General features: G+C 39.2%; 1 protein-coding gene across 1 annotated transcript; it reads left to right on the top strand.

Moving 5' to 3' along the window:
• The first annotated feature begins 11,803 nt into the window (after nucleotides 1–11,803).
• Nucleotides 11,804–14,300, top strand: LOC124130069 (neutral protease-like). The gene is made up of 2 exons (XM_046493400.2): nucleotides 11,804–11,880; nucleotides 12,134–14,300. The coding sequence occupies exons 1-2, from the start codon at nucleotides 11,856–11,858 to the stop codon at nucleotides 14,233–14,235; spliced, it is 2,127 nt and encodes a 708-aa protein (XP_046349356.2). The 5' UTR covers nucleotides 11,804–11,855; the 3' UTR covers nucleotides 14,236–14,300.
• Nucleotides 14,301–25,118: the final 10,818 nt, after the last annotated feature.

Genomic DNA, 25,118 nt, shown 5'->3' with positions numbered 1-25,118 from the left:
AAACATGTACAAACGTGTTCGAATATCATTTGATATGACGTTCATAAAGCATTTAACATCCATAAAACAAATTAATGACGTTGAAGATGTTAATCAAAGATCTGTAGTCACACGTCTTCTCACAATCGAAATTATCAACAATACTGCCACATACTCGAGACTCGAGCATATAAAATGTTACACACTGTCTTCTGCATTATGCTGTTCATGTTTACTTAATTTATTGAACAGACCTATTCACACTCACACATTTGCCCTAAACAATATTGAAGCATCGAATCATTGGCGCCGAAAGAGTGGACATTTTTTGTCAAATTGCTAAGACGTCAGGCGTCGTTATTGAACATTAGGAACATTTATGAAAATAAAACACGAATACAAAGTGACACTCCGAAACTTGAAGGAGGGCCTTTGTCATCATCATCATCATTTATTGTATTCTGGCCATAGGCCCATATACATACAGTAACATTATATATATACAATTTTGTACATGTAGAAGTATAAACATGCAGACTTATATGCACAGAGATGTGCACGTGTACAATTTTGTGAAAAATAAGTCGCAACACAACACAACAAGAAGAGATAAAAGCATTTGATTAATGAAGGCAAATAACCTAAAGAATAATTAAACATCATTTGTACAAAGACGGTTGCGAAGTCGTAAACCATAATTAATGTATAGGATAGTATTCTTTTGTTGCTCGTTAGATATTTCATCAAAACGGAGGAGCTTGATTAGTGTATTGATGTTTTGGGGTAAACCTTGGAAATATTTTGTTCTTAGCGATTCATAACATGGACAGATAACCAAAAAATGGTATTCGTTTTCAATAAATGTGGGGCAAAAAGGACAAAAACGCATATTTTTTGTCTGATCCACATGGTGCGCCAAGATATTATTGCGAGGGTTGGTTGGTTGGTTGGTTGTTGTTTAACGCCGCATTCTTCAATATTCCAGCTATGAGACGGCGGTCTGTAAATAATCGAGTCTGGACCAGACCATCCAGTGATTGACATCACGAGCATCGATCTTATTGCGAGGGAACGAACTAGTACAGCGAGCGAACGCAATAGTTAAACGAAGGAACGGGAAATCATTGCGAAGGAACGCAGTACTATTTCGAGGGAACGTGAGATTATTGCGAGAGAATACGGCACTATAGATAGGGAACAGGAAATTATTTCGAGAGCACGTGATACTATAACGAGGGAACACGAAATTATTGCGAGGGAACACGGTACTATTGCGAGGAAATGCTTGAAAGAAATATTTAACCATGGCAGATACTAGCTTCCGTATAATGAAACAGCCCAACACTTCATCTTCTGGTCGTCCCTTATATATATATCATCAGCAACAAAGGTGTTGCATACCAGTTTCAGCTGTTTGCATTAATGGGACCATCTACGCATTGTTGACTATACAACAATGGTAATGAAATATCCGTATATTTCTGTGATAATAACAGTCGCTGATACGTGATAATAACAGTAGATAGCGGTGCGAGTGTTTTAGTGCTACAATATAGCCACAGAGAGGTTTAATCCCCCGTGGGGCTCATGTCCAGCCATCGGGAGTATGGCGATAGTATCTGCGGGCTACATGCATCTGCCAGCCGTGACGGCACACGCGGATACCATCTCCACCAGTATAACGGCCACGGGAGATGGACAAATGGTGTGTTGGAGATAAGAAGTGACTCGTAGTGTAAACTCCTCCTGGTGAGTCATACAGTGCGCATAGGTGCTGTAAGCTCCATCATCTTCAATAAGGTGGTCAAACTTATTGGTGGTCTATAACCTTGTTGAGAAGACTAATCTATTGTATATCTATGTATTTTTAATTTTGGTCACGTTTGTTGTATCTTAAACTGTGATATACCTTACTGTTTTACTGCGTTTTGTCGACAGATATTTAAAAAAAAATATCTTGTGTTCATCGCTAAATGGCTGTAATATTGCCGGTGCGATGAATCTTTTTAACTCACCCACTCATTCCTTTATGGCGTGTGGAAAAGATCTTAGGCATCTTATAATCTTGTCGAAGAAGCCGAAATGAATGTAGATAGGATGGCCTTAAAGTAGAGATCAGGGTGTCGTTGTACAATGCGAACTTAGCGCTAAGGTGATCGTAACTCCCATACCTTAACATAGACTTACGACCGTCGTAGAGCTAAGTTTGTTTTCAACAGCGGCACCCTGATGGTTTTATATTTAAGTGTTTGACCTGTCTGACGGTGTGTGTCATTGTGCCCCGACGGCATGGATCGATGCATGGCCCAGACTCGACGACTTGGTCCATACCACGTGGCACAGCTGGACATGTTGTTTATGGGGTGATCATCATCATTCACTACTTAGCGTTACTGAAGAAACTGTGCACGTGTTTATAACAGCTATGTCGAGAGAACAGGGAGCGTGCCAAGGTATTTAGCCTTGAAAAAGTATTTTCGAATCCAAGAAGGGATGTCGCGTTTTTTGTTAATTTTGACACTTTTTGCTTGTTTTTGTTGGGCGACAATGCGACAATGTCCCTCCTAGGATTACATAGTATTCTGTTCATCACGAATTAAGCAATGTAGTTGTTGTTGTTTTTATTTGTTGGTGTTTCACGCCGCACTAAGAATATTTCAGCGATCTGTAAAATAAACGAGTCTGGCCAGACAGTCCAGTGACCTTCATCGCGAGCATCGATCTCCGCAATAGGAATACGATGACATGTATCAACCAAGTCACCGAGCCTGACCACCCGATCCCGTTAGTCATCTCTTAGGACAAGCAAAGTCGTCTCTTACGACAAGCAAAGTCGTCTCTAACGACAAGCATGGGTTGCTGAAGACCTATTCTAACCAATTCTAACCCGTGGCTTTAGGGGCCTACTCAATGTAGTGATATGACCCAATGTATTATTAACATGCAAATGAGTTTGTTGCAAGCGCGAATACTGCTTTTAGGAAAGATCATTTTGTATATAATCTTAAGTTTAAGTGCCATAAAACACACACAAAAAACAAACACATACAAAAAGTTAGTTATAATGTTTTCACGCATTTACCCACAAACGTGATCACCTATATACAACTTGTATAATGTTAATTATGATTCCAAAAGCGGAGGCTGCACAGTTCTGCATCATGCATCAAAACTTGGAAGTGGAAGTGTGTGGTGTGTGTGCGTGTGTGCGTGTGTGTGTGTGTGTGTGTGTGTGTGTGTGTGTGTGTGTGTTGGCGTGTGTGTGCGGGCGTGTGTGTGTGTGTGTGTGTGTGTGTGTGTGTGTGTGTGTGTGTGTGTGTGTGTGTGTGTGTGTGTGCAAATATAATGTGATAATCAATAAACTGATCTGAGGGGCAAAAATCGTATACAGAGATCATTACTTCATGTAATTGAAAATGGAACTGTTGTTAGATTTGATTCTGTCTATTTAACAGTCACTCATTCCTGCAACAGTTTGCAATAAGTCATCTGTGGTTGGGTAATTTTGTGTAAAACTATAAATTAGTTCAATGAAGACTGGGTTAAGAAATATATTTGCAACCAGATGGCCACTACCATGTTTAAATTATTATAAATGTGCGCCGAAAAAAGATTTATTGATTTTCAAAAATATCAGCAGTATGCGAAATTATTGTTTTAAAGTTTTAAAATCAAATTATATTTTTTTTAAACAAAAACATGTAGGAAATGTTTTTTGATTACTGACTACACGCCATTTAAGTTCATTTTTTGCACATAATATCGCTAACTTAAGATAGCTTAGTGGTTAAAGCGTTCGCTCGTCTCGCCGAAGAGACAGGGTTCGATTCCCCACGTGTAAAGCCCATTTCTGGTGTCCCCCCACCGTCATATTGTTTTAATATTGCTGAAAGCGCAGCGTAAAAGCATACTCAATCGACACTTGTACAACTATGTTCTTCCCTCTTTCATTCATAATTTAAGATATGTTCTTTTGTTTATTTATGATACTATTGTGTGTGGCATACAGCGTTGACATTAGTTTTGACATTGACACGCGTACAATACAGCGCAATTTAATATGTGCAATATTATCTACATTACCCAATTCCCGCGGATTTTCACCTAGCGACGGACTGTCTCCGTGTCCTAGTGGTGGATAGAGCGTCCGCCAGCAGATTCAATACACCCGACTGTTGGCTTCCCTTGTTAAGTTTCCACCTTTGTTATCTTATAACTTTTCTTGTTCATGCTTGTTCTCTGCTTCATAGCACTTATTCACCTGACGAAGGAGTAAGTGTATACCCAGAAACTTTGTGTTCCCCATAATTAAAATGTTGACATCCATAAATTCTCTTCCTTATATATATCACTTCTAAATGCCGTTCTCATTTTCAAGGAGATCTAATACAAACTTCAATTCAAATCAACTTCAATTGCCATGAAGCCCATATCTGGTGTCCCCCCAGTGTCATTTTACTGGAATATTGCTAAAAGCGGCGTAAAACCATTCACACTAACTCACTCTGGTGGGTGCCAAGAGAAATGCACAAGTGTGTTTTATTCAGGATCTGAGTGCATCAGTGTAAGCAATTTCATGAATTTACCATAGGGTCAAGAACAATCGCGATGCATCGAGTGACGTGGCTCGAGTAATTGTTACACACCGATTGCAAGGACATTAATGGTCATATATGTGGTGAATGCTGAAGGAACATTGAGGTCTTTGTGCATTCCAAAAGGAGTAAACAGCCAAGGCTTTATCTATGACATATTTGTCGTGTAATATAACACACCATCATTTTATCATCAAAAGATTTTACAGCAGACTCCCAGGCTTTTGGGTTTCACGTCAATGTTTCAGTGTCAGCTTCAAATAATCTGCATAAACAGAAACGCCAAGTAATAAAATCGTAAATATCTGACAGAGTGTTGCCGACATCCATACCCAAAGGAATACCAAAAATGAATTGGTCATTTCTGCATGGATCGGGATTGATTTGTGTGGAAAGAATGAGGTACTGCAGAAATTTGGTGAAAAGATGGAAAAATCGCAAGAACATAAGCACGCGAGAGCCTGGCGCCGAAACATACCAACATGACATGCAAGTGCAACATCTCCTTCTCAAGGAGTAACGCAGATCACTTAGTTCAGTGGAATTGCAGAGGTCTTAGGACAGATTTTAATGAGTTGCACTTATAAATACAAGATAATAAGCTGTCAGCAATCTATCTTCAAAATGACGTATCTTAAACATAGAGATACAGTTGACCTTAGGCAGTACAACTGTCATAATTCATTTTCTCCTCTAGGTGATAAAGCGATTGGAGGCTCTACTAGTTTAGTCAGGCAGGACACCATTCATTGTGCTGTTCATTTAAAAACTAATCGTCAAGCTGTTGTAGTCCCAATACCAAAACCTGGCCGGGATCATAGAGATCCCTCAAATTATTTAACCAGTTTCGTTTGCAAAGCCATGGAACGAATGGTGAATACGAGATTAGTTTGGTATTTGGAAACCATAATCTTATTGCAAATATATTCAATGTGGTTTCCGTAAAACTAGACATCATTCATTGTGCTGTTCATTTAAAAACTAATCGTCAAGCTGTTGCATTCCGAATTATATTGCACACTGCATTTACTTTGTGGTCTCTGTATATACCACCTTCATATGCTCTTTTACAGTCTGATCTTCAGAAACTATATGATGAGCTCCCAAAGCCCTGCATCATCACCATGGACGATTTCAATTGGCATAACCCTCTACGGGGAAGTGCAAATACAAACAATAAAGGGAAAATCATTGAAGATTTTATTTCTGATAATATTTTATGTGTATTTAATGACGATTCGAGCACATATTTACATCCTGCCACTGGAACTGTCCCTCACAGATTCAGATATTTACAATGAATTTGAATGGTCTGTACATGACGACCTTTGTGGGAGTGATCACTTCCCTTCTGTCCTAAAAGCTGTGAAACCGGAGGATGACCCATCTGCATCAAACCACGGTGGGATTTTACTGAGGCCAATTGATCCTTGTAAGAAATATTATATGCTGAAAAAATAAAACCTGAAAATAATTTGGAAATGTTCCCGATCCCATCCAGTTGTTTTCAGCTCAACCAAACGAAATAGCTGATGAAACAATTTCTAAGTCCTCTGCAAATCATCATATTCGTAAACCATGGTTTAATACTGAATACAAACAAGCAAGAAAGAGTAGGAAGAAAGCGAGAAAATATTTCTGCCGTACAGTTCACAATTTGAATAACGTTAAAACTACTAGTGCCAAGGCACAACATGCTTATAGGCAAAATAAGCGGCAATCGTGGAGGAAGTATGTCTCCACAATTAATTCACGCAAACTTTTTGTCCAAGGTGTGGAACATAATTCAAAATATATAAGGCAAAGGCTCTAAATCGTTTGTTAGCCATCTTAAAGATAGTGACACATTCATAACTGATAAATCCGACATTGCCAATTAACTTGGTGAAACTGTTGCAAAAAATTCTTCATTATCAACTTATGTCCCTGTCTTTCAGAGATATCAGGAACAGCAGAAAAAGAAAAGGGACAATTTTGCTTCTAATAACGGTGAAGATTACAATGAAGTATTTCCATGCTGCTCTTGAGCAAGCTCATGATACTGCAGCAGATTATGCTAATTATGCACTATCATGTCATTTGCCGGAATCATGTCTTGAGACATTTTTATATATACTTGACCACATATGGACTTCAGGGAATATTCCTCCTTTGTGGCATAATGCCATTGTAGTCCCCATACCAAACCCTGGCCGGGATCATAGAGATCCCTCAAATTATCGCCCTATATCTTTAACCAGTTTCGTTTGCAAAGCCATGGAACGAATGGTGAATACGAGATTAGTTTGGAATTTGGAAACCATAATCTTATTGCAAATATATTCAATGTGGTTTCCGTAAAACTAGACATACTATTGATCATTTAGTACGATTGAAATCCTTTGTTAAGAATGCTATTGTAAATAAACAACCCTTAGTATCAATTTTCTTTGATCTTGAGAAAGCAAACGATACTATGTGGAAGCATGTCAGTTTAAAGGATTTACATGATTTTGGCGTGAGAGGTCGTTTACCTCATTTTATATCGCTTTTTCTATCGGCAATTTCTTGTCCGAGTGGGTTCCACCCTGTCCGATCATTATAATCAGGATCAGGGTGTCCCGCATGGCAGTATTTTGTCTGTCACTTTATTTAGTATTAAAATAAATAGTCTTTCAAAGGTTTTAAGTGATTCAGTTGATGGATCATTTTTCGTGGATGATATAAATATTTCTTGTTGTAAAAATAAACATGCAATAGGGAGGCAGTTACAAACCTGTCTTTATAAAAATCACAAATGGTCTCTTAAATTTTCTAAATTGAATGAATGGAACCCCTATCAAAATTGTGAAGGCGGTCAAGTTATTTTTGATAACCATTTAACTTTCCTTCCGTATATTAAATACCTTACAGCTGAATGTCTGAAGGCACTCGATTTGTTGAAAATGGTTTCTAATTCCAAGTGTGAGCCTCTAAAAGCAATTTACAAAAGCTAGATACTGCCCATCATCAAGGCCTTATTATTGAGTAATCGCTTATATCCCTTTCTAAACCTTTACCCCCTTCAAGGGATTTTTGGGGGGCATATTTTACATTTGCAAATTTACAATTTTTAATGATTCCTTCATACGTTTCTAGGTATGCACCGAGTGCGAAATCGGCAACACCGGAAGCGCTCGTTAAATCTAGCACATCATCATCATCATCAAGGCCTGATTCTTTGCCTTGGAGCCTTTCGAATGTCACCTTTTCATTGTCTATATGTGGAGTTGGATGAGCTTTCCCTTAAACAACGCCGTCTGAAAGTATCCTTGCAATATATCACTAAATCATATTCTAAACAGTCAAATCCAGCTTTTGATTGTGTATTAAATCCTTTACAATAAAGAAATCATCTCTTGTTCCACTGCTCGGAATCAGAATTAAATCTGCTATTTCTGCTGCTGAAATTAACCTTCAAGATGTAGCTCCCATCCAACCTTTTTCATCACCTCCTGGGCAAATGGTGAGGACAAATGTAGACTCGACATTAACTAAACTTAAGAAATCAGGCACAAACCCACTTATTTATAAACAAGAATACAATCAATTAACAAACACCTGTATGTACAGATCGATCTAAAGCTGGTGGCACAGTTGCTAGTGCAAACGTCATTGGATCCAGAACAGTATTCTCCAGGTTACCAGATAACAGCTCCATATTTACAGCAGAAGCAACTGCCATTTTAACAGCACTTAAATTTATCAATAACCAAACTAAACACAAACAGTTCATTATTTTTTCAGATTCCCTTTCGTGCCCCAAGGTCATTAAAACATGTCATGTAAACATCTACATCAAATGGTTGAATTAATAAATGATCTTGCAACTGGCCAATATAACAACGTCTTTTTTTGGTTACCCACCCGTGTTGGAATGATTGATAACACAATGGCCAATGCTCAACAAATTTGTGACACCACTTCTTATCCCATGCAGTGACTATGAACCGGTAATTAGATGTTACATCCGCGATCTTATGCAAAAGAAGTGGCACACCCAAGTGGGTATCTATAATTTATATACAATAAAATCGACCACTCGTTTCACCTACTTGGGATGTCAGTCCAGATTTGAAGAGGTCATTCTAAGACGATGTCGTATTGGTAATTCCTGATATACTTATAAATATAGGTTGTTGAGAGACGAGAATCATCTGTTTTGTATCATCTGTGATGAGGGAATCACGGTCAAGCATGTCCTCCTTGACTGTATTGATTTTTTCATCACAAGGATATATATTGTAGTGTAAAAACAGTCAATGATCTTTCCAGTCAAGTAAATTCTCATTTAATATTGTGCTTTTTAAACTAAATGCGTTATTCATAAATATTGTTGTACTCAGTGTATTATTTTGTGTCGTGTCATTTTTTATTGAGATTCTTGAATTATTTAATGATATTGCTACTGGGCAATGTGACATAGTCTTCAGTTGGTTTCCCAGGCATGTTGGTATAATTGGTAACACAACAAAAGCAAATCTGTTACAACACTTCTTATCCCAAACAGACCGCCTCCGTGGTCTAGTGGTAGAGCGTCCGCCCGGAGAGCGGAAGGTCCGGGGTTCGATCCCCGACCGCGTCATACCAAAAGACGTTAAAATATGGTACTTGTTGTTACCCTGTCTGGCGCTCGGCATTAAGGGGCTAAAACAAGGACTGGTCGGCTTGGAGTCAGTATACTGTGCCTGAGTGGGGTAATCATGTTAAACTGCGGCATGGTATCTCATTGAGCTAGTACTATAAATCGACAACAGTCCGGACCAGTACAAGCAGCCACACACACACACACACACACACACACACACACGTGCATGCACGTCGCTATATAAGTGCAATAATCTTGGACGCGACGTTAAACCCCATTTCACCTCACCTTATCCCAGACAGTAATTATAAACCTGTAATTAGATGCTACATCAGAGATCTTATGCAAAAGAAGTGGGACACCCTAGTAGGTATTAATACATTACATGAAATATAACCAAATATTGGTTAAACCTACTTGGGTTGCCAGTTCAGATTTGAAGAGGTCATTTTACGGCGATGTCGTATTGGCCATTCTCCTTATATCCATGAATATTGTTGAAATTTTAGGATTCTCTGCTCTGCATCCCTTGCGATGAAAGAATCACAGTCAAGCATGTCTTCACAAGGGATACTTATTTCAAATCATCATCTATTAAGGATCTTTTTCTTAGAATTTGTTGTCATTTAATGATTGTTTCTTTAAAAAATATTTAACTTATTCATATTTTTTTTTTTTAAAGACTTTTGGTAAATTCTATAATATTGGTTGCGTTTAATTTGTATCTTGGATTTTTAGTGTCTGTATCTTTACCAGGGTTGCTTTTAGACAATCCTCGTTTATTGTCCAATCTTCAAGCTTATAGACACTCCACGTTTATTGTCCGATATTCAAGCTTATAGACCATCCAGGTTTATTGTGTAGCCTTCAAGCTTATAGACCATTCACGTTTATTGTCCAATCTTCATGCTTATAGACCATCCATGTTTATTGTGAAGTCTTCAAGCTTATAGACCATCCTCGTTTATTGTCCAACCTTCAAGCTTATAGACCATCCTCGTTTATTGTGTAGCCATCAAGCTTATAGGCCATCCTCGTTTATTGCCCAATCTTTAAGCTTATAGACCATCCTCGTTTATTGTGTAGCCTTCAAGCTTATAAACCATCCACGTTTTTTGTCCAATCTTCAAGCTTATAGACCATCCTCGTTTATTGTGTAGCCTTCAAGCTTATAGACCATCCACGTGTATTGTCAAATCTTCAAGCTTACACACTACCCTCGTTTATCGACCAATCTTCAAGCTTATAGACCATCCAGGTGTATTGTCCAATTGTCAAGCTTATAGACCATCCTCGTTTTGTCTCCAACGTTCGTGATGATAGACTATTCTCGTACAGACAGACAGACAGACAGACAGATTTATTCAGTAAGCAGGCCTCCAGCCCATAATACATGTTGACATAATGTAGATCATACATGCTTATATACTATGGCGTTATGTTAAGACAAATAGTTTTCGAATACGTTAGATCAGTGATGAGTTACGTATATTCATAACTTTAGATAGGAATAGTCCAATGTGTTTTAAAGTTCTTGTGGAGTTTGTTAACATAAGGTTTAAAAACTGTTGAAATGTGGTAAAGTTGATTTCACTTTCAGCAAAGCATTCTCTTCTTGCAGCTCAGTATCTGTCACAGATTGACAATACATGATACTCATCCTCAATTAGAGTTAAACCTTTAGAGTGGCAATACACGCACACACGTTTTTCATATGGGATTTTAGAATGTCTTCCAGTTTCAACTGCAAGTTTAAAGTTGTTACACCTGAACATGCATATTAATCTTTTATGATAAGCAGATATTTCACATGATAATAAGAATTTTTCTACATTAAGGAGAGATTTGTACTGTGAGTAATAATTGCATTTAGATGAGAGCTCTATGGAGAGATGCCAGTTTTGAGAAAGACAGTCATACATCCTCTGTTTAAATTTCATCATATTCTCGTACACTGGCCTATATTCAAGGTTATTAACAACCGTCGTTTATTGTCCTGTAGTAGTACCAATGGTTAACCCCTTTATACAGGTTTTTATATAGCTAAGTGACTAAAGATAGAGTGACTTGGGATGTTCGTCAGTTTCAACATCTTCTGTTATGTTGCATCGTGTCAGCTTGATGTGGGAGGAAATCCTGAAGTGAAGGTCCTAGACGTTTACCACTTTGGTGAAACCGACGAGCACTGGTATGGTGCCGACAACCGAGTAACATATCAAAACGTATCTGAGATTCGAACCCTATTTTAGTTTTTTGGTGTGACTCTGTTACGATGCTCTGCACAACGAAGTACGGTACGACTGGGCCACCCGTGTAACCCGGGATCTGAGATAGGCCAGAAACATATTTTTGCAAACAAGGCACACCCGCTGACAGTGTTTACACTATGTTGCGGATGTTTAGATATACCAAGTAATGATTACATATATATTTTCCACCAGCACGTACAAATGATGAGAAACTTATGTAATCCGCACGTGTCTTATGTATCGAGTATCTTTGTGCTTTGTAGTACAAGAACGGAGTGTGGCGTATGAGATTATGTCCTGGGGTTATGATATTATGCATTGTTCTCGGACAAATTAATATGAGGACAGGTGCGTGTGTCGTGATGTCCATGGTGTATATAAGTCCAGGCTACTGGTCACTGGTCATCTCATACACTTGAGGACAACATGAAGTGTCAAATCATCCTGCTGGGTAAGTAATTTCAACATTATATTAAGACACATATATGCTCCAAGTAATGGTTTTGGAACGGGGACTTTCTCTATCAGAATAAATGCATCCATCGTACAATTTCGCGGACTAGATATTAATTGCAACGTTATTAATGTCAAACAAATTGCATTCAAAGTGAACATTAGAAAGGAATGAAAAACGTATTTCATATAATATCACTTTGAGGTTTCAAATAGATATCTGATATATTCTACTTTTCTTGTTTTTTCAGGACTGCTGTCCCTCACAGTGTACACGACTGAGGCCGCACGTCGCTTTAACGTTGCTGGCGTCACTCAACGTTTGAAGCTTCGGTCTCATTTCCATGCCACTCGTGAGGAACTGCGTGCAGAGCTGGGGCTTCGTGGCATAAGCGCTATCGTCCCCGGGGAATCCCTCAAGACAGTTCGAGGCAAGATCAAGCAACGTCTACAGCAGACCTATGGGGGTCTGGAAGTAGTGGGAGGGAGCGTGGCCGCCGACGTCAACCCCAGCCTCGGTTACACAGGCGTCGTCAGCGGTGAACTTTTCACATCACTGGAGGAAGATATTCCCAACCCTGAGGATTGTGAGCAGACACGTGACACCGTCAAGAGGATAGCTTTCACACAGGAGGGGGTCCTAGCGTCTCAAGTCACCAAAGTCAACGTCAAGAAGAACGTCTACGTCAAGAAAGACGGCGTGGCTCGTCTGACCTATGAGATCAACTTCTTTTACATGAAGGGCAACAGACCCAGCCGTCCTTGCTACTTTATCGACGCCTGTGACCTTACCACTGTCCGTTCCTTCAACAACATCCAGAACAAAGCAGTAGAGAGACGTCAAGCTGTTGTACGACACCGAAGACAGTCTCCTGGGGATGATGAGTGTCCTGGCGAGAACACCACACCTGAACCAGAAACTACAACTGACAGTTGTGGCGGAGACCGACAAACTCAAGAACCCGTAACAGCCGCACCAACAACAGCAGGCCCCACTACAGCCGCACCTTCAACACCAAGACCAACTACAGCCGCACCAACAACACCAAGACCAACTACAGCCGCACCAACAACACCAAGACCAACTACAGCCGCACCAACAACAGCAGGCCCAACAACCTGCGGCAATCCTGCTAAAGGGGAGGGTGGAAATCTTAAAGTTGGAAAGTTCGTGTATGGCGTTCCTCCTTTGTGCCTCAACACCACCGTCAGTGGCGCCACATGCACTCTGGAAAACGCCTACGTCAAAGTGGTGGACTTAAACCAGGGTACAAATAGGAACAACCGCGCCGCCTCTTCCTACACATGTGCCAACGGTTATGACGACGCCATCAACGGTGCTTACTCCCCCGTCCTGGACGCCATGAACTTTGGCACCAAATCAGCCCGTATGTTTATCGAATGGTACACGATGACTCCCCTCAACTTCAAGCCAGTCCTATTTGTTCACTACAGCAATAACTACGAGAACGCCTTCTGGGATGGCAGCAGCCTGACTTTCGGCGATGGTCGAAGCACTTTCTACCCACTGGTTAACCAAGACGTTATTGCTCATGAACTTGCCCATGGTGTCACCGAACAAAACTCCAACCTCATCTACGACGATCAGTCTGGTGGTATCAACGAAGCCTTCTCGGACATAACAGGGGAGACAACTGAGATGTTTGCTCGTGGCTCTAACGACTGGTTCGTTGGAGCTGAAATTTTTAAAAGCAGCAATGGGGCCCTACGTTACTTTCAAGATCCTTCTCGAGACGGGCGTTCACTCAAGCACACCAGAGACTACAACAACAACGTCGACGTTCACTACAGCAGCGGCATCTTCAACCACGCCTTCTACCAGCTCGTGGAGGTCAACAAAATGCCCATCAGAAAAGCGTTCGAATGCTTCCTCAGAGCTAACGTCATCTACTGGGGCCGATCAACGACCTTTGAGGAAGGCGCTTGTGGCGTCATGCGTGCTTGCTACGACCTCGGCTACGACTATCTGGAGGTAAAAAAATCCTTCCAGGTGGTAGGAATCACTTTCAGTGGGTGTCAGGAGCCGACCTTTATGGAGACGCTATCTGACAGCGAGACCCTGACTGGTCTCACCGTCTCCTCTTCCCATCGTCCCGTGTTTATGTTGACGCCTCCATCGGGAGCAACCCACGTCGTTGTGACGTCACCTACACAAGGTAACTCCATCAACATGGCCGTGTACGACAACCTGGAATCACCCGCCCCACTAGCCATGGCGACAGGCGAGCTGAGATATCAGCTTCCATCTGGGTCCCCGTCGCTGTACCTGCGTGTATCTGCTGAATCGGGTAACGACATCACTGACGTCAACGTTCAAATCACGTATGAATGATCGTCAATACATTACAGAAAATATGCCCTGTAGCTTTCATTGATTAAAGTATATACAAGTTCAAATTATAGTTGTTTTTCATGAAATGAAAAATTATTATCATCATGATATTTTAACAGGAGATATAATATTGCTTAGTAATATTGATGTAGCCGGTGTATGGGGACACAGGAGGCCCAATCGCCTGAAGCTATTCGCAGCACTTGTGAGCCTTCGGCATGGAATGATCCGTCAATGTTGGCTTCAAAACATAGCTTCGCCCTGATTGGGATCATCGACTTGTAAGCGCCATGTCCCTGTTCACTCACTCACTCACTCACTCACTCACTCACTCACTCACTCACTCACTCACTCACTCACTCACTCACTCACTCACTCACTCACTCACTCACTCACTCACTCACTCACTCACTCACTCACTCACTCACTCACTCACTCACTCACTCACTCACTCACTCACTCACTCACTCACTCACTCACTCACTCACTCACTCACTCACTCACTCACTCACTCACTCACTCACTCACTCACTCACTCACTCACTCACTCACTCACTCACTCACTCACTCACTCACTCACTCACTCACTCACTCACTCACTCACTCACTCACTCACTCACTCACTCACTCACTCACTCACTCACTCACTCACTCACTCACTCACTCACTCACTCACTCACTCACTCACTCACTCACTCACTCACTCACTCACTCACTCACTCACTCACTCACTCACTCTACGTGTAGTGGATAATAACAATACTTTAAATAGGATCGTTGCCATGAGCTTTACATTAATATAATACACACACTAACATATTACACGCAATACCAAAATAGGGTTTCTTCACTGCCTCGTCGACTCTTCCATGTGTGTTCGCATACAATTAAAGACAAGGGCATCTATTTTTTGATTACTTAATACAGAAATTGCTTTAAAATTGAAAAAAACAATGTTCGCAGATATACTTGATGGCCTCAAAAAAATGTGTTTTGAACAATTGAAAAGATTCTTCGGCCCCAGCTTTCGAGTGAAAGGCATTGCATGTTCAGTGAGGGAAATATTTTTACTTCTATTCTCTAACAAGTGATAAGCGCAATACGAGACTCGTCAAACAAGAAACGTGTTTTTATGTTTTACGATTAGTGTTGTTTGATCAAGGTTAAAACCATCAAGGTCTCATGTAAAGGTTTAAAAACGTTTGATGTGGAGGACATTTCCAAATAGGACCCTCAGTGACAAAACTGATGTCCGACGCTTTTCCCTTTTTTGACTTGTACCACATGTTCCCAAGTTATCTTTACATCTATCGATGCTATAGAATACTTACCATCGCTATTTTTACTACATTGTTGAATACTTCGAAGTCATACCGAACCAAATCAGGAGATGTTGGTAGCTTTTACTTTTTCAAACTAATCAAGGCCAGACGACATGTGGAAGCAACCCACACAACATGCGGTTTGTTTGCTCCAATATACGCACACGCATTCACACTTACGCACACATACTCACGCACGCACGCACACAAACCGAGACACACATACTCACACATGTGGTGTCATGGTTAAATGTTCTCTTATGTATTAGGGCGGTCGGGTAACCTAGTGGTTAAAGCGTTCGCTCGTCACGCCGAAGACCCGGGTTCGATTCCCGATATGGTTACAATGTGTGAAGCCCATTTCTGGTGTCCCCCGTCGTGATATTGCTGGAATATTGCTAAAATCGGCGTAAAACCTTACTCACTCACTCACTCACTCTTATGTTTTATTAATTTTACACATGAGGGTAGGGTTTTCTAACCAATTTGTCAATTCCCAATCACTGGTTGATATGAAGCAATGGGTCCTTATGCATGACATTAGACTCTTAATTTAATTTCACATGTTTGTGGCATGGTTTTGTATGACTTTATTGTGTCCAGTTTATCATCTGATATACAGAAAAATGAAAATGAAAACAAACAACCAATTAAACAAAACTAACCTCAACTAGTTAAAGGATAAAAATATAGTTCCTTTCTCCTGCCAATGGATAGCCAGTGATACGATTTGTGCCACGTTACTCCTCATTTCAGTATCAGAATACAGTAAACTACGTGTATAACGAACTGACGGATATAACGAACCTATTTGTTTGTTCCGATCATTTCCTGTACATTTACTGCATGTACTTATAACAAACTTCGGTTATAACGTATTGATATTAGTGGCCCCTTTGAGTCCCTTATAACCCTAACCTACTGTAGTTCAATGATTCATCATCCATTAAGGATCTTTTTCTTAGAATTTGTTGTCTTTCAATAATTGTTTCTTTAAAAAATATTAAACTTATTCATATTTTTATTTTTTTGGTAGACTTTTTGTAAATTTTATAATATTGGTTGCGTTTAATTTGTATCTTGGATTTTTAGTGTCTGTATCTTTACCAGAGTTGCTTTTAGACAATCCTCGTTTATTGTCCACTCTTCAAGCTTAAAGACAATCCACGTTCATTGTGTGATCTTAAAGTTTATAGACCATCCTCGTTTATTGTGTAGTCTTCAAACTTATAGACCATCCTCGTTTATTGTCCAATCTTCATGCTTATAGACCATCCTCGTTTATTGTCCAATCTTCAAGCTTATAGACCATCCTCGTTTATTGTTCAATCTTCATGCTTATAGACCATCCTCGTTTATTGTCAAATCTTCCTGCTTATAGACCATCCTCGTGTACTGTCCAATCTCCATGCTTATAAACCATCCTCGTTTATTGTGTAGTCTTCAAGTTTATAGACCATCCTCGTTTATTGTGTAGTCTTCAAACTTATAGACCATCTTCGTTTATTTTCAAATCTTCATGCTTAAAGACCATCCTCGTTTATTATGTAGTCTTCAAGCTTATAGACCATCCTTGTTTATTGTCCAATCTTCATGCTTATAGACCATCCTCGTTTATTGTGTAGTCTTCATGCTTATAAACCATCCTCGTTTCTTGTCCAATCTTCAAGCTTATAGGTCATCCACGTTTTTTGTCCAATCTTCAAGCTTATCAACCATCCTCGTATATTATGTAGCCTTCATGCTTATAGACCATCCTCGTTTATTGTCCTATCTTCATGCTTATAGACCATCCTCGTATATTATGTAGCCTTCAAGCTTATAGACCATCCTCGTTTATTGCCCAATCTTCAAGCTTATAGACCATCCTCGTTTATTGACCAATCTTCATGCTTATAGACCATCCTCGTTTATTATGTAGTCTTCAAGCTTATAGATCATCCTGGTTTATTGTCCAATCTTCATACTTATAGACCATCCTCGTTTATTTCCAATCTCCATCCCTATAGACCATCCTCGTTTATTGTCAAATCTTCAAGCTTATAGGTCATCCACGTTTTTTGTCAAATCTTCAAGCTTATAGATCATCCTCATTTATTGTGTAGTCTTCAAGCTTATAGACCATCCTCGTTTATTGTCCAATCTTCATGCGTATAGACCATCCTCGTTTATTGTGTAGTCTTCATGCTTATAGACCATCCTCGTTTATTGTCCAATCTTCATGCTTATAGACAATCCTCGTTTTTTGTCCAATCTTCAAGCTTATAGACCATCCACGTTTATTGTGCAGCCTTCAAGCTTATAGGCCATCCTCGTTTATTGTGTAGTCTTCAAGCTTATAGATGATCCTCCTTTATTGTGTAGTCTTCAAGCTTATAAACCATCCACGTTTTTTGTTCAATCTTCATGCTTATAGACCATCCTCGTTTATTGTCCAATCTCCATGCTTATAGACCATCTTCGTTTATTGTCCCATCATCATGCTTATAGACCATCCTTGTTTATTGTCCAATCTTCATGCTTATAGACCATCCTCGTTTATTGTCCAATCTTCATGCTTAAAAACCATCCTCGTTTCTTGTCCAATCTTCAAGCTTATAGGTCATCCACGTTTTTTGTTCAATCTTCAAGCTTATAAACCATCCTCGTATATTATGTAGCCTTCAAGCTTATAGACCATCCTCGTTTATTGTTCAGTCTTCATGCTTATAGACCATCCTCGTATATTATGTAGCCTTCAAGCTTATAGACCATCCTCGTTTATTGCCCAATCTTCAAGCTTATAGACCATCCTCGTTTATTGCCCAATCTTCATGCTTATAGACCATCCTCGTTTATTGTCCAATCTTCATGCTTATAGATGATCCTCGTTTATTGTGTAGTCTTCAAGCTTATAGACCATCTTCGTTTACTGTCCAATCTTCATGCTTATAGACCATCCTCGTTTATTGTCCAATCTTCATGCTTATAGATCATCCACGTTTATTGCCCAATCTTAAAGCTTATAGACCATCCTCATTTATTGTGTAGTCTTCAAGCTTATAGACCATCCTCGTTTATTGTCCAGTCTTCAAGCTTATAGACCATCCTCGTTTATTGTGTAGTCTTCATGCTTATAGACCATCCTCGTTTATTGTGTACTCTTCATACTTATAGACCATCCTCGTTTATTGTCCAATCTTCATGCTTATAGACCATCTTCGTTTATTGTGTACTCTTCATGCTTATAGACCATCCTCATTTAATGTCCAATTTTCATGCTTATAAACCATCTTCGTTTATTGCCCAATCTTCATGCTTATAGACCATCCTCGTTTATTGTCCAGTCCTCATGCTTATAGACAATCCTCGTTTTTTGTCCAATCTTCAAGCTTATAGACCATCCTCGTTTATTGTGTAGCCTTCAAGCTTATAGGCCATCTTTGTTTATTGTGTAGTCTTCAAGCTAATAGACCATCCACGTTTTTTGTCCAATCTTCATGCTTATAGACCATCCTCGTTTATTGTCCAATCATCATGCTTATAGACCATCCTCGTTTATTGTCCAATCTTCATGCTTAAAAACCATCCTCGTTTATTGTCCTATCTTCAAGCTTATAGGTCATCCACGTTTTTTGTCCAATCTTCAAGCTTATAAACCATCCTCGTTTATTGTCAAATCTTCAAGCTTATAGACCATCCTCGTTTATTGTGTAGTCTTCAAGCTTATAAACCATCCTCGTTTATTGTCAAATCTTCAACCTTATAGACCATCCTCGTTTATTGTGTAGTCTTCATGCTTATAGACCATCCTCGTTTATTGTCCAATCTTCATGCGTATAGACCATCCTCGTTTATTGTGTAGTCTTCATGCTTATAGACCATCCTCGTTTATTGTCCAATCTTCATGCTTATAGACCATCCTCGTTTCTTGTCCAATCTTCATGCTTATAGACCATCCTCGTTTATTGTCCAATCTTCATGCTTATAGACCATCCTCATTTATTGTCCAATCTTCATGCTTATAGACCAAGCTCGTTTATTGTCCAATGTTCAAGCTTATAGACCATCCTCATTTATTGTCCAATCTTCATGCTTATAGACCATCCTCGTTTATTGTGCAATCTTCAAGCTTATAGACCATCCTCGTTTATTGTGTAGTCTTCAAGCTTATAGACCATCCTCGTTTATTGTCCAATCTTCAACCTTTTAGACCATCCTCGTTTATTGTGTAGTCTTCATGCTTATAGACCATCCTCGTTTATTGTCCAATCTTCATGCTTATAGACCATCCTAGTTTATTGTATAGTCTTCAAGCTTATAAACCATCCTCGTTTATTGTCAAATCTTCAAGCTTATAGGCCATCCTCGTTTATTGTGTAATCTTCATGCTTATAGACCATCCTCGTTTATTGTCCAATCTTCATGCTTATAGACCATCCTCGTTTATATTCCAATCTTCAAGCTTATAGACCATCCTCGTTTATTGTCCAATCTTCATGCTTATAGACCATCCTCGTTTATTGTCCAATCTTCATGCTTATAGACCATCTTCGTTTATTGTCCAATGATGATGCTTATAGACCATCCACGATTATTGTCCAATCTTCATGCTTAAAAACCATCCTCGTTTATTGTCCTATCTTCAAGCTTATAGGTCATCCACGTTTTTTGTCCAATCTTCAAGCTTATAAACCATCCTCGTATATTATGTAGCCTTCAAGCTTATAGGCCATCCTCGGTTATTGTCCAATCTCCATGCTTATAGACCATCCTCGTTTATTGTGTAGTCTTCAAGCTTATAAACCATCCTCGTTTATTTTCAAATCTTCAAGGTGATAGACCATCCTCGTTTATTGTGTAGTCTTCATGCTTATAGACCATCCTCGTTTATTGTCCAATCTTCATGCGTATAGACCATCCTCGTTTATTGTGTAGTCTTCATGCTTATAGACCATCCTCGTTTATTGTCCAATCTTCATGCTTATAGACCATCCTCGTTTATTGTGTAGTCTTCATGCTTATAAACCATCCTCGTTTATTGCCCAATCTTCAAGCTTATAGACCATCCTCGTTTCTTGTCCAATCTTCATGCTTATAGACCATCCTCGTTTATTGTCCAATCTTCAAGCTTATAGATCATCCTGGTTTATTGTCCAATCTTCATACTTATAGACCATCCTCGTTTATTTCCAATCTCCATCCCTATAGACCATCCTCGTTTATTGTCAAATCTTCAAGCTTATAGGTCATCCACGTTTTTTGTCAAATCTTCAAGCTTATAGATCATCCTCATTTATTGTGTAGTCTTCAAGCTTATAGACCATCCTCGTTTATTGTCCAATCTTCATGCGTATAGACCATCCTCGTTTATTGTGTAGTCTTCATGCTTATAGACCATCCTCGTTTATTGTCCAATCTTCATGCTTATAGACAATCCTCGTTTTTTGTCCAATCTTCAAGCTTATAGACCATCCACGTTTATTGTGCAGCCTTCAAGCTTATAGGCCATCCTCGTTTATTGTGTAGTCTTCAAGCTTATAGATGATCCTCCTTTATTGTGTAGTCTTCAAGCTTATAAACCATCCACGTTTTTTGTTCAATCTTCATGCTTATAGACCATCCTCGTTTATTGTCCAATCTTCATGCTTATAGACCATCTTCGTTTATTGTCCCATCATCATGCTTATAGACCATCCTTGTTTATTGTCCAATCTTCATGCTTATAGACCATCCTCGTTTATTGTCCAATCTTCATGCTTAAAAACCATCCTCGTTTCTTGTCCAATCTTCAAGCTTATAGGTCATCCACGTTTTTTGTTCAATCTTCAAGCTTATAAACCATCCTCGTATATTATGTAGCCTTCAAGCTTATAGACCATCCTCGTTTATTGTTCAGTCTTCATGCTTATAGACCATCCTCGTATATTATGTAGCCTTCAAGCTTATAGACCATCCTCGTTTATTGCCCAATCTTCAAGCTTATAGACCATCCTCGTTTATTGCCCAATCTTCATGCTTATAGACCATCCTCGTTTATTGTCCAATCTTCATGCTTATAGATGATCCTCGTTTATTGTGTAGTCTTCAAGCTTATAGACCATCTTCGTTTACTGTCCAATCTTCATGCTTATAGACCATCCTCGTTTATTGTCCAATCTTCATGCTTATAGATCATCCACGTTTATTGCCCAATCTTAAAGCTTATAGACCATCCTCATTTATTGTGTAGTCTTCAAGCTTATAGACCATCCTCGTTTATTGTCCAGTCTTCAAGCTTATAGACCATCCTCGTTTATTGTGTAGTCTTCATGCTTATAGACCATCCTCGTTTATTGTGTACTCTTCATACTTATAGACCATCCTCGTTTATTGTCCAATCTTCATGCTTATAGACCATCTTCGTTTATTGTGTACTCTTCATGCTTATAGACCATCCTCATTTAATGTCCAATTTTCATGCTTATAAACCATCTTCGTTTATTGCCCAATCTTCATGCTTATAGACCATCCTCGTTTATTGTCCAGTCCTCATGCTTATAGACAATCCTCGTTTTTTGTCCAATCTTCAAGCTTATAGACCATCCTCGTTTATTGTGTAGCCTTCAAGCTTATAGGCCATCTTTGTTTATTGTGTAGTCTTCAAGCTAATAGACCATCCACGTTTTTTGTCCAATCTTCATGCTTATAGACCATCCTCGTTTATTGTCCAATCATCATGCTTATAGACCATCCTCGTTTATTGTCCAATCTTCATGCTTAAAAACCATCCTCGTTTATTGTCCTATCTTCAAGCTTATAGGTCATCCACGTTTTTTGTCCAATCTTCAAGCTTATAAACCATCCTCGTTTATTGTCAAATCTTCAAGCTTATAGACCATCCTCGTTTATTGTGTAGTCTTCAAGCTTATAAACCATCCTCGTTTATTGTCAAATCTTCAACCTTATAGACCATCCTCGTTTATTGTGTAGTCTTCATGCTTATAGACCATCCTCGTTTATTGTCCAATCTTCATGCGTATAGACCATCCTCGTTTATTGTGTAGTCTTCATGCTTATAGACCATCCTCGTTTATTGTCCAATCTTCATGCTTATAGACCATCCTCGTTTCTTGTCCAATCTTCATGCTTATAGACCATCCTCGTTTATTGTCCAATCTTCATGCTTATAGACCATCCTCATTTATTGTCCAATCTTCATGCTTATAGACCAAGCTCGTTTATTGTCCAATGTTCAAGCTTATAGACCATCCTCATTTATTGTCCAATCTTCATGCTTATAGACCATCCTCGTTTATTGTGCAATCTTCAAGCTTATAGACCATCCTCGTTTATTGTGTAGTCTTCAAGCTTATAGACCATCCTCGTTTATTGTCCAATCTTCAACCTTTTAGACCATCCTCGTTTATTGTGTAGTCTTTATGCTTATAGACCATCCTCGTTTATTGTCCAATCTTCATGCTTATAGACCATCCTAGTTTATTGTATAGTCTTCAAGCTTATAAACCATCCTCGTTTATTGTCAAATCTTCAAGCTTATAGGCCATCCTCGTTTATTGTGTAATCTTCATGCTTATAGACCATCCTCGTTTATTGTCCAATCTTCATGCTTATAGACCATCCTCGTTTATATTCCAATCTTCAAGCTTATAGACCATCCTCGTTTATTGTCCAATCTTCATGCTTATAGACCATCCTCGTTTATTGTCCAATCTTCATGCTTATAGACCATCTTCGTTTATTGTCCAATGATGATGCTTATAGACCATCCACGATTATTGTCCAATCTTCATGCTTAAAAACCATCCTCGTTTATTGTCCTATCTTCAAGCTTATAGGTCATCCACGTTTTTTGTCCAATCTTCAAGCTTATAAACCATCCTCGTATATTATGTAGCCTTCAAGCTTATAGGCCATCCTCGGTTATTGTCCAATCTCCATGCTTATAGACCATCCTCGTTTATTGTGTAGTCTTCAAGCTTATAAACCATCCTCGTTTATTTTCAAATCTTCAAGGTGATAGACCATCCTCGTTTATTGTGTAGTCTTCATGCTTATAGACCATCCTCGTTTATTGTCCAATCTTCATGCGTATAGACCATCCTCGTTTATTGTGTAGTCTTCATGCTTATAGACCATCCTCGTTTATTGTCCAATCTTCATGCTTATAGACCATCCTCGTTTATTGTGTAGTCTTCATGCTTATAAACCATCCTCGTTTATTGCCCAATCTTCAAGCTTATAGACCATCCTCGTTTTGTCTCCAACGTTCGTGATAATAGACTATTCTCGTACAGACAGACAGACAGACAGACAGATTTATTCAGTAAGCAGGCCTCCAGCCCATAATACATGTTGACATAATGTAGATCATAGATGCTTATATACTATGGTGTTATGTTAAGACAAATAGTTTTAGAATACGTTAGAACAGTGATGAGTTACGTATATTCATAACTTTAGATAGGAATAGTCCAATGTGTTTTAAAGTTCTTGTGGAGTTTGTTGACATAAGGTTTAAAAACTGTTGAAATGTGGTAAAGTTGATTTCACTTTCAGCAAAGCATTCACTTCTTGCAGCTCGGTATCTGTCACAGATTGACAATATATGATACTCATCCTCAATTAGAGTTAAACCTTTGGAGTGGCAATACACGCACACACGTTTTTCATATGGGATTTTAGAATGTCTTCCAGTTTCAACTGCAAGTTTAAAGTTGTTACACCTGAACATGCATATTAATCTTTTATGATAAGCAGATATTTCACATGATAATAAGTATTTTTCTACATTAAGGAGAGATTTGTACTGTGAGTAATAATTGCATTTAGATGAGAGCTCTATGGAGAGATGCCAGTTTTGAGAAAGACAGTCATACATCCTCTGTTTAAATTTCATCATATTCTCGTACACTGGCCTATATTCAAGGTTATTAACAACCGTCGTTTATTGTCCTATAGTAGTACCAATGGTTAACCCCTTTATACAGGTTTTTATATAGCTAAGTGACTAAAGATAGAGTGACTTGGGATATTCGTCAGTTTCAACATCTTCTGTTATGTTGCATCGTGTCAGCTTGATGTTGGAGGAAATCCTGAAGTGAAGGTCCTAGACGTTTACCACTTTGGTGAAACCGACGAGCACTGGTATGGTGCCGATAACCGAGTAACATATCAAAACGTATCTGAGATTCGAACCCTATTTTATTTTTTTGGTGTGACTCTGTTACGATGCTCTGCACAACGAAGTACGGTACGACTGGGCCACCCGTGTAACCCGGGATCTGAGATAGGCCAGAAACATATTTTTGCAAACAAGGCACACCCGCTGACAGTGTTTACACTATGTTGCGGATGTTTAGATATACCAAGTAATGATTACATATATATTTTCCACCAGCACGTACAAATGATGAGAAACTTATGTAATCCGCACGTGTCTTATGTATCGAGTATCTTTGTGCTTTGTAGTACAAGAACGGAGTGTGGCGTATGAGATTATGTCCTGGGGTTATGATATTATGCATTGTTCTCGGACAAATTAATATGAGGACAGGTGCGTGTGTCGTGATGTCCATGGTG

The sequence above is a fragment of the Haliotis rufescens genome, unplaced genomic scaffold, assembly GCF_023055435.1.
Source record: "Haliotis rufescens isolate VD_foot unplaced genomic scaffold, xgHalRufe1.0.p SCAF_121, whole genome shotgun sequence".
Taxonomy (NCBI): Eukaryota; Metazoa; Mollusca; class Gastropoda; order Lepetellida; family Haliotidae; genus Haliotis; species Haliotis rufescens.
Note: the sequence above shows the minus strand (reverse complement) of the source record. Positions and strands in the feature narration are given on the sequence as shown.